This window comes from Cnephaeus nilssonii (genome assembly GCF_951640355.1).
Source record: "Cnephaeus nilssonii genome assembly, chromosome: 14".
Classification (NCBI taxonomy): Eukaryota; Metazoa; Chordata; class Mammalia; order Chiroptera; family Vespertilionidae; genus Cnephaeus; species Cnephaeus nilssonii.
Genome location: NC_137085.1, coordinates 66,724,516 through 66,737,576, shown reverse-complemented (window position 1 = coordinate 66,737,576; position 13,061 = coordinate 66,724,516). Strand labels below are relative to the sequence as shown.

Sequence of the window (13,061 nt, the reverse complement as noted above, 5' to 3'; positions counted from 1 at the left end):
ATTACATGGAATCATTTAATCCAGGGTTGATATCATGAGACCATGACTCTATATTAAATATTTCTTGCCACACTAGAAAGAACTTGGTATTGCAAAGGATGTGTGTGGTTTCAGAGGTTCTCATTCATAGTAGCGGAAACCACGTTGGGGGAGGGATGTTTTCTATATATATATATATATATATCCTAATTTCTATTTAACATATTTTCATAACTCTTTAAATTGTGTAGTAAGAATTGTAAACTGTAATACTTAGTCATTTGGTCAACTGTAATACTTGAGTCATAATGCTAATTAAGATGCAAATATATGGGGAAAAAGAGATGGGGAAGAGTCATTCTTTTCTTCAGGAAGCTTATGTTGAATGACTCCTACTATGAACGAGGAATACTTTTTATGTTTAGTTTACCCCAGACAAACACCCTGCAGGTAGATAGTGCTTCTCCCCAATTTACAGAGTGGAATACTGATGAAGATCACTCAGACAGAAAGTGGCAGGTGGGGGCAGGGCCTTCAGAGTCCATGTTCATCTCATTACTCCCAGCGTGTGCAAATAAATCAGCCAAGTCAGAAAACCTTGGAGAAGATAAAGGATTCCCCCTCTCTAGGTCCCTTGGTGCCTTGGATGTGACCTTGTGGACCAGAATGCGTCCTTTCTGCTCTGATACCTCCCTCGCCGCCCTGGCCAGAGGGTCAATGTCTTTCCTTAAGGCTCTGAGCCCCAGTAGGCTGTCCACCCCGCACCTCTGTCCCGAGGGAAGATGACCCGAGGGCGACCTGACTCCTTTCCCCCACGGAGCTGCCATTCCGCGAGCGGCCGCCAGGGGGCCCCCGCTCGGCGCCCCCGCGCTCCAGCCGCGCGCCGAGTGCGTGTGGGGGCTACTTGGGAGCAGAGACTGCAGCCGGAGCCCCAGGCGCGCTCGCTGGCCCCGGAGACCCGGCGTGGATCCCCAGGAGGCGCCTCTCCTGCTCCGAGCTCGCCCTCTCCTCTCGCGCCGGCTGCAGCTCACCCGGCGCAGGAAGCCGCCAGGGCCCCGGGCAGAAGGTGAAACCCCGCGGTGAGTGAGAACACGCTCCCAGCGAGGGGGGAGGTGGCGCCGCCCGGCAGCTGCTCACGCCCGGTCGCGCCCAGGCGGGCAGAGGTGCTGGGCGCACCTGGGAGCGGGTGCGACGGCGGGCGGGGGGCGGTGTGTGTGTGCGGGAGGTGGCGGACCCTGCTTCCCCGCCTGCCCACGGCTTGGCTCCCGGCCGGCTCCTCGCGCGTCCTTCCCGGTCCCCACCCTGGGTCCGGGGCCTGGATTTTAAAAGATATATCAGTATAACCCATCTTCTTTCGGGGTACAAGTCTGCCCCCGAGCCCAGCGCGAGTCGCAGATGACTGCAGGGTGCGTGCTGGGCTGTGGGTGGCGGGAAGACAAACTTTTACAGAAGTGCGCCGGGCAGGGGCGACGTTTGGGGCGTCTCGATTGAGCCGGAGGCTCGGCGTGGGGCTGCGGAGGGGAACTGCGCTCCGTCCGCCAGGTCGCCCCTGAACTGTTGATGCTTCTTGAGGGGGAAAGGGTGTGTAAAGGACCTACAAATCCCGCTGAACCCCCGGGCCAACAACTGTCAAACGTCTGCAATCCCGCCCCTCCCTTTCCCTCTACTGAGGGAAAAGGTGGAAACCCTTTAACTTTCCTTGGATTGTTCCTCCCTGCCTTGGGACCCCTCCCGGGAGGGTAAACGGCCCACCCCCAGGCTCCTGGCAATACGTACAGAGACCCCGAGCTCCTCAGGATCCCCTTGCACCCACCTTCCTGCCCCCCACGACCCCCCTTCTTCCCCCCCCCCCACACACACACACAACCCCCAGACGTCCTTTCTTAGGGGACCACGGGACAGAGGCCATTGAGATCCTGGCGAATGGCCTTTTGTTTCTCCGCGTCCCCCCTATTGTGTGCTTTCCAACATCTGGCGGGGCTAGGGGCGACAAGGAAGCCCCCGGCGCCCTCCACCCCCGCCCCCACGCCAGCCACCCGGCCCGCTCGCGCCCGGGATCCCGACCCCGGCGAGGCCGCCCCACCCCGGCCCTGCGGTTAGAGGGCGGAGGGAAAGTTGTTCCTTCCCCGCCTCCTCGGCTGCCTGTGGCCCGGGGCGCATTTCTCAGATCTTATCCCGCGCAGCGCGCGCCGCAGAGGGCGCAGATCCATCCCGCAGAGGGCGCAGATCCATCCCGCAGAGGGCGCAGATCCATCCCACAGGGGTGCAGCTTTCGAGAGTGGAAGCGAGGTTCCGCTCCAACCCGGGGTGTCCTTCGGTGGGTTCCGGCTGATTTCAGTCTCCGCAGCCGGAGGGGATCGGGGCACTCGGGCAGGCAGAGAGCCCAGGTGCTGAGATTTGGAGTTTCCAGGGTTGGAGAGCAGGCGAGTAGCCTTAAAGAGAACGAGGAGGGAAATAACCCAGGACGCCTCAAGCCTTTGCCTAGAAGTCATGGGGAAGTGGCCCCCAACAGAATGAACGTGGAATCCTGACTGCGCTAAGGGTCCCCAGTTTGAATCTCAGATCCCTCACCGCAGTGGGAAAAGGAGGACCCCAAGGGCGCAGCGCAGATGCCGCCCAGGCAGCGTTCGCGTTCCCAAGTGCGAACCTCTGGGACTGGCCCGGAGTGGCCCAGTGGGTGTGCGCCTGCTGGATCATAGGTGGCCCTCTTGTCCTGCTTTCCCCCCACAAGTTAGATGCTTACACGCAGGGCTTGTTCTTAGTGAGTGTGGGCTATTTATTAAGGAACTAGGGCAGAAGCAAAGTAGCCACTTGGAGAAGGCAGGGTCCTCCTGGGAGGGTGCCCAGGAAGTCGCTCTGCCTGTGAGGAGGCGGAGTCTGTGCACCTGTTGCTAAGATACTGAGAGCCACACATTTACAGGTGTTGCCAGTGTTTCAGTGAGATGGCCAACCGGCCCCTCTTCCGAGGAGACTAGGTTACACTCTTCTTAATCTCCCTCCTCTTAATCCCTACCTCAAGCCAGGGGAAGGGGGAAGGTTCCATCTGAACGCTTGCCACCTGGGTACCCACTCGGGCATTTTAAGTGCACTTGTCTCTGCAGTTCTAGAAGTTTCCCCTTTACCTGACCCAACAGGACTTTGGCGCTTACTCTTAACAAAGAACAAAGGAGCCTGCTAAATCGGGAAGGTGGACACATAGAGCACTTTCTCCAGCCATTTCTGGATTTTACCAGTGGGACCAGCAAAAGAAAAAAAGTAAAATCTTTGAAGCACCTGAGGCACTTTGCAAACACTTCATGATGAAAACGGTCCCCAAGGAAGGGTTCCTTTGGAATTGAGCAGCAGCAGCAGCAGCAGCAGCAGCCACAGCAGCAGGAGAGAAGCAGCAACAAGGAGCTGGGAGGCTCTAAGTGCCCAAAGGCATCCTTAACACTGTGCCCAGGCACTGCTGGTCCCAGCTGCCCCAGCAAGGAACGCAGGATAATTGTAGTGGAAGACAAGCTTTACGGTTTCTTTAATTTTAGAATGAGACCCCCTCAAAATTATTGTAGCAAATAGAAAATACAAAGAGGTGGCAGTAAAAACAAAGGGAGGAGGAATATTATAAACAAGGCTCCAGTGAACAGTCTTCTCCAACGATTTCCTTGGAATAAATTTCTGGAGATAGGAGAGCTAGGTCAAAGGAGTTGCTGCCATTTTTAGGGTATTTGATTGCCTTATTGTCCTGGAGGAACTTGTGCCAGCTGAGCCTCTCCCCAACAACAGACAGAGGATTTTTCCCTCTCACACTCTGTAGTATTCTTTTCCATCTCTGCCAGACAAATGGGAAGGGAGTATCTTACTGTCTCCTTTTGCATTTTTTAAATCATAAATGAGATGAAACACATGATCTGTTAGTGTTTCTTCCTTAGGGAAGATACTAGTTTGTGTCCTTACCTGTTTTTCAGTAGCCTTGGGGTTTGTTTGTTTTTCCATCTAGAGGTGCTCTTAGCAAAAGCATTCTGTTCTGACTTCTGTCCCTGCCTGTGCGATCTTTATTGACTTGAAGTGCCAATTCTCTTCCCTCTTGTACAGCAAACATTTGGCAAGACTGCGAACATAAATTACTAAAGTAACTGACATGATCCCAGTAGAGTTATTAGGGAGGCCATGCAAAGGCATTGTTTGAGAAATTCATGGAAAATCAAAGTGTATACTTTCTGCTTAGTAGCTTGCACACCCCAACTTTTATACTGCTTGTAGTACTATTGTTGTTTTTTGTTTGTTTTTTATAGAACAATTCTGTTGATAAGATGTTTTACTGAGTGGATGTTACTAACTCATTTTATGGTCTGCTCCTTCCACTGATAACCAGCATACCATGATCCACAACTTGTTCTTTTAATTATTCTTTTTGACTGAAATTTGCCTCAGTTTTAGCATAAGACTTCCCGTTTGGCTCTACTGTTTGAGTCCTATACGTGCATGAATCTTGAATCTAAGCAATTTAGCAGCACACTGTTAAAACAAATAGCAGGAGGTGTCTCCCAGGGGCTGAACCAGGAACATTTTACCCTCTTTTGTGAATTTGTGTAGCCGCAACCTCGATGCTAGTTCTTGCTTGAAGGTAGATAGATGATTCTGAAATGGGCTGGAGGAGAAAGGAAGAGAAAGTTCATTTCAGCTAGATGGTGGATTAATATAGATGAGGGACCACATAAGAAAAATTAAGTAAATAATCTAGGTAAATCTGGGTACAAAATAACTTCTAAAGAGATAAAATATATTGAAGTGTCGTGTATTATTAGAGTAATTTACTTAACACGGAGAAAGTGATCTTCTAATTGGGAAAATACAATATGAAATTCTTCCATAGTATGACTGTGGGCCTTTCATTTCAGACACACAAAACGATGAAGTCAGATACTACACTTTTCTGTATCATTTTCCGCCCCTTTAAATGTAGGAGTCAAATCATATGCATTAGGAATGAACAGTGCTGTCTGCATTCGAATCATGGGCTCTCAAAGGTTAAACAGGATCTTAATGGTCATCTAATTCAACCATCCAATACTAGAGAGTGGATCTTCACACTCCTACAAACTTCATATCATTTCAAATAAACCAAGCTGAGAAACAAATGGGCCAGAAATTTCAACCTTTTTTTTTTTCTTTTTGAGAGCAGGGAGAGAAAGGGAGGGTTTTAATTATGGAAGTTTGTATAAGCTCTTTAAACAAGTTGAACTTTAGACTAAACAACCTGGGCAGCAAGAGGGCTCAGTCATTGAGGTGTTCCATTTTCAAACATTCTCTGACCCATGTTCTCTAGCCATTGGCTTGGTGAAGTTGAAAGGTGAAGTTCAAAGCACGTACAGAATAGAAAAATGAAAGAGGAGCAGAGAGCAGAAGATAGAGAGGGAAGAGCATTCCTTTAAAACTTTGTAACAAGCCCCTTGGTCACCCCAAGGATGGTGGGCATTGCCTCTCTTAGAGAGGTGAATGTGGCTGATGTTGCAAGGCCAAACTTCAGAGACAGTAAACATTACAGACGCCACCACCAATCCAGCCGAGAGCAGGCTGAAAGAATAGCCCAGCAATTCTTAAAAGGTATTAAACGGGGAGGAGATTTTGGAGAGAAACGAAATGTTAGTTTTAAAAAAATCTACCTTATTTCCTTCTGAGTAGTTCTATGAGTTTCTGAAAGTAGTAGAAACATCTTCTGATTTCCACTTGGACGATCTTCCAGGCACAGTGACTGTACTGCTTGTCTCGTAGGAAACTGCTTATCCTGTGGAAATACCTCCTTAGTTCTAAGTTGCTGGGCTGGGGGATCCTAGTTCCCGGGTGTCTCCTCTCATCCTCCTCCATCTCTTCCTTGTCTTCATGTCCCTTCTCTTCTTTCAAGCATTGTTCCAGGTACTGCAGTTGCTGATCAAGTCCGGTTTGGATTTGTTCCAGGTGTTCCTCTTCCCAAGTGGGTTGTAAGGTGGGTTGAGTGAAGATATTGAAGGCCAGCATGGACATTTCATAGAAGGCCCCCTTGATGTCTCTTTTCAGAAGAGGCTGGGTATGCGATAGGACCTCTTGGGGCAACTCAAAAGCTTTGTTTTCTCGTAGGCACTCCAGAGGAAATGATTTGCTCATATTGGTCAGAAGCTTCACATTTTGCCAGGTGATTCTACGCAGATGAATATGCAGCAAGTCACAGCCCAGCGAGAGGGTGCCAGTGACGAACAGGCCCATGAGGCACGCAGGCCACACACACTTTCGAATCATATCAGACTTGGTTTTCATTTTTCTTCTAAGCCAAAAGATTCACAATACTCAAGGTTAACTGCGCTGTGCTAGGTCTTACGTATGCCTTTGTGTGCCTTTTATACACCTGAATATCTTCCGTGGGGAGGAGTTTTCTGATTTGTCATTGTATGGTTCTCAGGGTTTCGGCCCCTTTCTTTTACCTCTGAGGCTTTTTTTTTTTTTTTTTTTTTTTTACTTTGGGTGACTACATTGACTTTGGAAATTCCTAGAAGCCCGGATGATCCATCCCAGTACTATAGAACCAAAGTAACAAGACTGATGCAGAGTATTTGAGAAAGAACTGAAGGCTGTGTCTCTATACACTCACCCAACACTATGACATAAGAGAAAGGGATCCTCCAAGAATTTAGTTAATCATAGACATTGACCAGATGACTGTGATTATTTGATTGTAAGGCTAATCTTGTAAAATTAAGCTTCTAGATTTGGATATTTTCTCTTTTTATTTGATTTTTCCAAGCCTCACAAATGATAAACAAAAAAAACCCACAGTTGGTTGGTTGATCATGGCACTTACCAAATAAAGGACTAAGCCGGCTGGGTTTTCTGTTGCCTTTAGAAAATGTTGATATTCTTTTGTTGTTGTTGTTAACCCTCACCTGAGGATATTTTTTCCCCCATTGATTTTTTAGAGAGAGTGGAAGGGAGGTTGGAGAGACAGAGAGGAAGAGAGAAACACCAGTGTGAGAGACACATCGATTGGTTGCCTCCCGCATGTACCCCGACAGGAACCGGATGGAGCCTTGACTGTAATCAAGCTGCCACTCTTCAGTCTGAGGACCGACGCTCTAACCACTGAGCAACTGGCTGGGGTAGAAAATGTTGATATTCTCTGAGTATTGTTTCCTTTACTTAAAACCGAGCCAGTGCTTCCATTTAATAAGACTCAGTTCCAATTCAGTTGAACATAGAATACATGGGAATTCAATATACTATCCTTGAAACTTTTCATTAAAAAACATATATGTTTATATGAATACACACGTATATTTGTAATTACATAGCCTCTATAAGGTGCAAAGCACATCTGAGGGCAACACCTTCTTGTATACCTCACGTAACAACTTCTAACTTATGGCTGTTGTTAGCCATCTTTAAGTTCCCTGTACTTCCTTCCACGTACAGTTTTGTCATTTTATTCCCTTCACCCAAAATTTTCTGCTTTTATAGACATTCCACATCATATCCTCATTTATTGCAAAATGTAGTTTTAGCTCCTAGCACATGCCAGTCACTGGGCAAGGTCTTGAAGAAGGAGGGGTGAGGTACAGCCCAGGACCTTCAGGGGTCTGTGATGGAGCACGCAGGATGCTCGAGTGTTTCAGGGAGCAGGAGTCATTGATAGGCCCTCCCTGGAGCAAGGACCTCTTCCCCAAGTCCTATAAACATTAACTGGTGCTGATGTTGACAATATTCATGACAAAAAAGAAAAGATGATTGACATGCATATCTTTCCCACGGTTAGTACAGCCTGATTTAGCAAATAAAAACATGGAACACCCGTACAATATTTGGGATGTACCTATAAAAGCATTCAATGTTTATTCCACATTCAAATTTAACTGGGTTTTCCCTATTTTACCTGGCAACCCTCTCCACCATGCAAGTTCCCACTGACCTCATAAAGCAGAAGTCAGACATGAAGTTCTCTGCAGGAAGCTTGTCCTCTGCTAGCCGTCCACCTGGTGCACAGGTGCATTCAATTGTGTTTCTCTGCACTGGCTTTACTGTGTACATATCCCCAACAACCATGTGCACTCCAAAGGGGGAACTTGCCAAGTTAACACGAAATAGTGCACACACACACACACACACACATGCACACACACACGTGCGCATGCTCACACAGTGGCTCTGATCAGAAGCACTATTGGGTGATCAGTCTTTAGTCAGACCTCTGTTCCATAAAAGCTATCCCCTCTGAATATATCTCAAAATCTACACTAATAAAAGAGAAAGATGCAAATTGACTGTACCTTTGCAATGCCCACCAGCCAATCAGGAGTGAGTATGCAAATTAACCCAACAAAGATGGCAGGTTAATTTGCATAAACAGGCGACAGCCAGGGACGGGATGCTTCTGCACCGCCCCAGCTGCTCTGGGCCTCTGGGCAGCGTGGGAAGGTGGGAAGGTGGAAAGGTGGCTCCGGCTGGAGCGAAGGTGGTGCCGGCAGCCAGGGGAAGGAAGGCCCATTCTTGCACGAATCTTCGTGCATCGGGCCTCTAGTATAATCATCAAATTGAAAAGAAACACAGTGTAAGGAAACGTTCTTGTCAAAATGTGTCACAATTGCCCAGCCTGTCACAGTGGGCTATGTGTGGACATGGCTACTGTTTCCCCAACCTCTGTTTTCATTTCTCCAGTGATGTCTTATTATTTACATTGGTCAAGCTTTCCTCAGAGGGGAAGCTGGTTGGCAGGGTTGCCCTGTTGTTGATGGAACTGTGGGAAGCGCATGTGGATCACACGGTGAATAGTAATGGGCAGGATACAATTTGTTTGACAAAATATCAATGAGACACTTCAGTCTAGACGAGATAACTGTGATTCAGCTCAGGGGCATTTGGCATCTGCGGGTAAGATTCATTGCTCTTCGTGGAAAGGCAAGTTTTAATCCAGCACTCGGGAGTAACATGTTGATCATCCATGTTACTCAGTACTGGAGCGTAAGTCATTCCATCTGGGGTCAGTAGGTGATGGGGCCCAGCAGAGAGCTCAGAGATGGGATGCCTGCGTCCGTGTCTGGCAGTGCTTCCCACAGGACATGGGGACAACAGCCGCCACAGAGTTGTGTGCAGCTCTGTTAGCGCCAGACCCACCCTGGAGACCCACCCTGGAGCTCCATCACCTAGGCGTTTCTCTCATTCCTCCCGCTTCCCGCCTTGGGATTAGCCTCTCTCGTGGCTCCCTTTTTGACTCTTCCTCTCTCAGTGATGTACAGGACGTAGACATGTCTAATGACTACACGAGTAATACCTGGATATGTTCTTATTGTAAAAATTCAAACATTTCAGATACACGAAAGCCTGGCTTGCCAACTCAGCCTCCGCTCATGCCCTGCCCTCCCAGGCAGTAGCTACAGGTATCAGTTTAACTACATGCCCTTATTTGATGTCTGTCTCCACACTAAACACTAAGTACTGTGAGTGCAAGTGCAACAACTGGCTTGTTTGCTGCACCCTCTCGAGTGCCCAGCAGACCCCTAAGAGATCAGGAGAGACCTGGACCACTTTCATGGATGATGTGTGGCTTGGGAGTTGGGCGACTTGTATATATATTTAATTGCCAAAACAGGGTTATACAAAGTATAATATGCTTTGAAGTTTAATCCTGTAAGTGCATCTCTGTGACTGTCTATATGGTATCATTTGGAAAGAACATAAATAAAAAATCTACATTATAAACCCTTCATGAATATGAGGCCCAGGATAAATGGGTCACCAGACCTGGGTCAGAAGGATCCAGGTGCCTATCTTGGCACCTGGCACATAGTGGGACTCAATAGTTACTTGTTGGATGGCTAGCTTCTGGTGGTGGCTGACAGTCCTTGGTGTTCCTTGCCTTGTGGATGCTTCACTCCAAGGAAGTCATGTCTCAATAACAGGGAAGTTATGTTGGGGTTCAGTTATTGTGGTCGAGGGGTACGGGTAGGACAAAGTCAGGTGTTGAGGACAGTTGAGTCCACAGAATGGTACATGGCAGCACCAGCGTCCATTCAGTGTCCTCTCTCACTCCCATTGCTGTGCTCAGGGATTCCCTGGGGCTGGTTCGGTCGGGAGCACCTTTACGCTAGCGGTAACACATAGTTTTGCACTGTTTAGCTGACTCATGTACCTTTCCCTACAGGAGAGAAATGTGTCTTAGTTTTGCTTTCATGGCATCCCTTCCCTAAGAGACTAACTGCTTGCTGAATAAAAGACTGCATGTGATTTCTTATGTTTTTCAAGTTTGGGTATTAACCTGTGAGGCTTAGCTGCTGAGAGGTGATCAGATCATCCCTTCTGCTTCCACCCCCAGTAGTGCCCCTTCTTGTTGTAAATGCTCCGATGAGGTGTTATTGTATCATCTCACCCGAAGAGAGACTCTTGGGGCAAACTTACTCTTGGTTCTATTTTTAGCCCAGCTCCGGGTTATCCCTAGAGTAACTTCCTACACAGGAGTCATTTGAGCTCTATGAAAATGATCCCTGATCAAAAGGAATTTAACATGGTGGAATAAGCATTCTATTAAATGAATACACACCATCGGTAAAACCTACCCTCAGTTTTGGGATTCCCACAACAGCTTCCATCCATGTGTTTGTCCCACTGTTGTTTCTCTTGGTCCATTTGAACTCCAACGGGGATTTCATTTCTGAGAGCATAATGTTTCAGATGTTGGCAATGAAAGATAACACCTTCGAGAATAATCCTCCACTTTACCCCCTGAGTAGATATGGGTTTCTTCCCAGACCACATCGGAGAGTGCCTGTAGTCTGGAAAGAAATGACAAGAGTGGCGTGGGTGATGGACAGGGATGTCCACTTGTCTAGGATAAATATTTTAAAAGGAGTTGCCGCTATTGCATAGATGAGGACAGTGTCTTCTTTTAATTACTATCAGCTTGTATGTGGTCATAAGGTTTCTTGACAAAAAAAAAACAAGATAAAGAACAAAAAAGGCATTATTATGGAAAAATTTAAGTGAGCTTTTTTTAGACTGACAGAAGACTCATGCTCCAAATTTTAGGATTTTTTTTTTTTTTTTTTTTTTTTTTTTTTGTGTGTGTGTGTTTGAGCAATGCCCGAGTTTGGGGGTGGTGTCTGGGAAAAGGAGCCGCGGGAGGTATTAATTTCCTAGAACTGCTGTGAAAGTTTCCACAAACTGGGTGGCTTAAAACAACAGAAATTTATTCTCTCAGAAGGCTGTAATCGGAGTCCTTAGGGCCATGTTTCCTCCGAACCTTCTAAGGAAGGATCTTCCTTCACCTCTTCTGGCCCCTGGTGACGGCTGGCAGTCCTTGGTGTTCATTGGCTGGTGGATGCGTCACTCCAATCTCTGCCTCCACTGTCACGTGACACCTCCCATGGGTCTGTGCCCCTGTCTTCCAGACATTGCCTTTAGGTATTCTTTGGCAATAATCTGCCCAATTATTAATAAGAGTAAAGGATACTATTTATTTAGTGGTTACAAAGTACCAAGTCTTCATGTAAATTACCTTTAGTTCTCACAGCCACTATGTAATGTGAATGTCATTATCCTCAACTTAAAAGGAGGAAATAAAGCTTAGAAATACTAAGTGACTTGCCCAAGGTCACATAACTGAGAGGATCAGGATTCAGACCTAGGTCTGTCTGAGGCCACATTGTATTTTTACAGGATCTAGTGGTGCAAAATCCACTGTGTACATCTATGCAGTCATAGCCTATTTCTTTCCCAAAAGGACTTGAAGCAGCTTATAAAAGATACACAGTACAAGAGAATAAAAAGTGGTTAAATCAGAGTTGAGGGAAAACGAGTGCAAGTAAACAAAGTGGAGTCAGGGGTAGAGCTAACGCATGAGAATAATGGCCGGCGTCATCGTTGCAGAGGGTTGCAAATCTGAATAGAAGAAAGAGAAAAGCTGACCTGTTAAGGTAATCACAGTATCCGAAAGGTAAAACAGGCCAGTGGCAAAGCTAAACCCCCGTAGAAGCACAGCTTTCCTTGGTACTGAGTCCTGGGAGGGATTTTCCTTTGGGCCTTCAAGAAGAGAGCCCTCCCAGCCGGTGTGGCTCAGTGGTTGAGCATCCACCTGTGAACCAGGAGGTCACGGTTGGATTCCTGGTCAGGACACATGACCAGGTTGCCTCCCAATCCCCTGTAGGGGGCATACTGAAGGCAGCTGATCAGTGATTCTCTGTTATCATTGATGTTTCTATCTCCCTCTCCCTTCCTCTCTGAAATCAATAAAAATATATTTAACAATAATAATAAGAGGAGAGCACTATGGGATTTTTTGGGTAAAGATACCAGCCACTTCCTTATGAGGTAACATCACCACCACCACCATCTCTGCCATCACGTAGGGGGCAGGACTGCGCCTCATAACCTCCCTCCATGGAGGCGATGTCCTTGGCAGACATTCTGTAGGGACTTGTTGAGTTTTCTCATGTTGAGCTCCGGAATAGGGTTCAGAAGTTCAGCTGGACTGGGAGAGCGTTTCTCCATCGTGGCTCAGAGTGGGGAAAAGCGTGGTCACACACGCTGGCATTCTCAGAGGCGCTGGCGGCCAGCCTGCCTTGGCATTCCCAGAGCCCCCGCCCAGCCCCAGCCCTGCACTTCCTGTGATGCCTACGGAGGAGCTTTGGGGAAACTGTCTGTAGGCACGACTGTCCTCCATTTAAGTCAGAACAGGAAAAGCGAGCTATTCTGTCATGTTGACCCAGGGCCACACACAGCACTGCAACGTGCGCTGGACTTGCACATAGTCCTGGGGTTCGTTTGCTGTCCCCTCTGAGAGCCACAGCCCGAGATGCGGAAACTCAAGGAGGTGGTCCGTGGTTCTGCTCCTCCTGGAGATACACTGTCCTCCCCCCCCCCCCCCCCGCCCCCCGAAAGGGCTTTTTCATAAGTTGAATCATAAAATTCAAAGCCAGAATAGCCTGGTATCCACAAATGTTATAGGTAATGAAATATTAAGACACATCCTCTTGGGATTATCAATATTGAAAACCTGGGTACTTTTCCTTTAAGAGGAAAACTGTGAAAGGGCCGCATGGATGGTCCCAGAGCGAAAACGTCTTTGTATTCCCAAGAGAGATGAA

The 13,061-nt window shown here is 47.6% G+C and overlaps 2 protein-coding genes across 4 annotated transcripts in view; one reads left to right on the top strand and one right to left on the bottom strand.

The window, feature by feature from the left end:
• Window positions 1-858: 858 nt before the first annotated feature.
• MOB3B (MOB kinase activator 3B) overlaps window positions 859-13,061 on the top strand; it is a 196,282-nt gene continuing 184,079 nt past the window's right edge. For all 3 annotated transcript variants that reach the window (XM_079789901.1, XM_079789902.1, XM_079789903.1), the window contains exon 1: window positions 859-1,058. The gene's annotated coding sequence lies outside the window, so the exon portion shown is untranslated. The remainder of the gene's footprint in view (window positions 1,059-13,061) is intronic.
• IFNK (interferon kappa) lies at window positions 2,197-6,754 on the bottom strand. Its single transcript, XM_079790931.1, has one exon. The coding sequence runs from the start codon at window positions 6,250-6,252 to the stop codon at window positions 5,626-5,628; it is 627 nt and encodes a 208-aa protein (XP_079647057.1). The 5' UTR covers window positions 6,253-6,754; the 3' UTR covers window positions 2,197-5,625.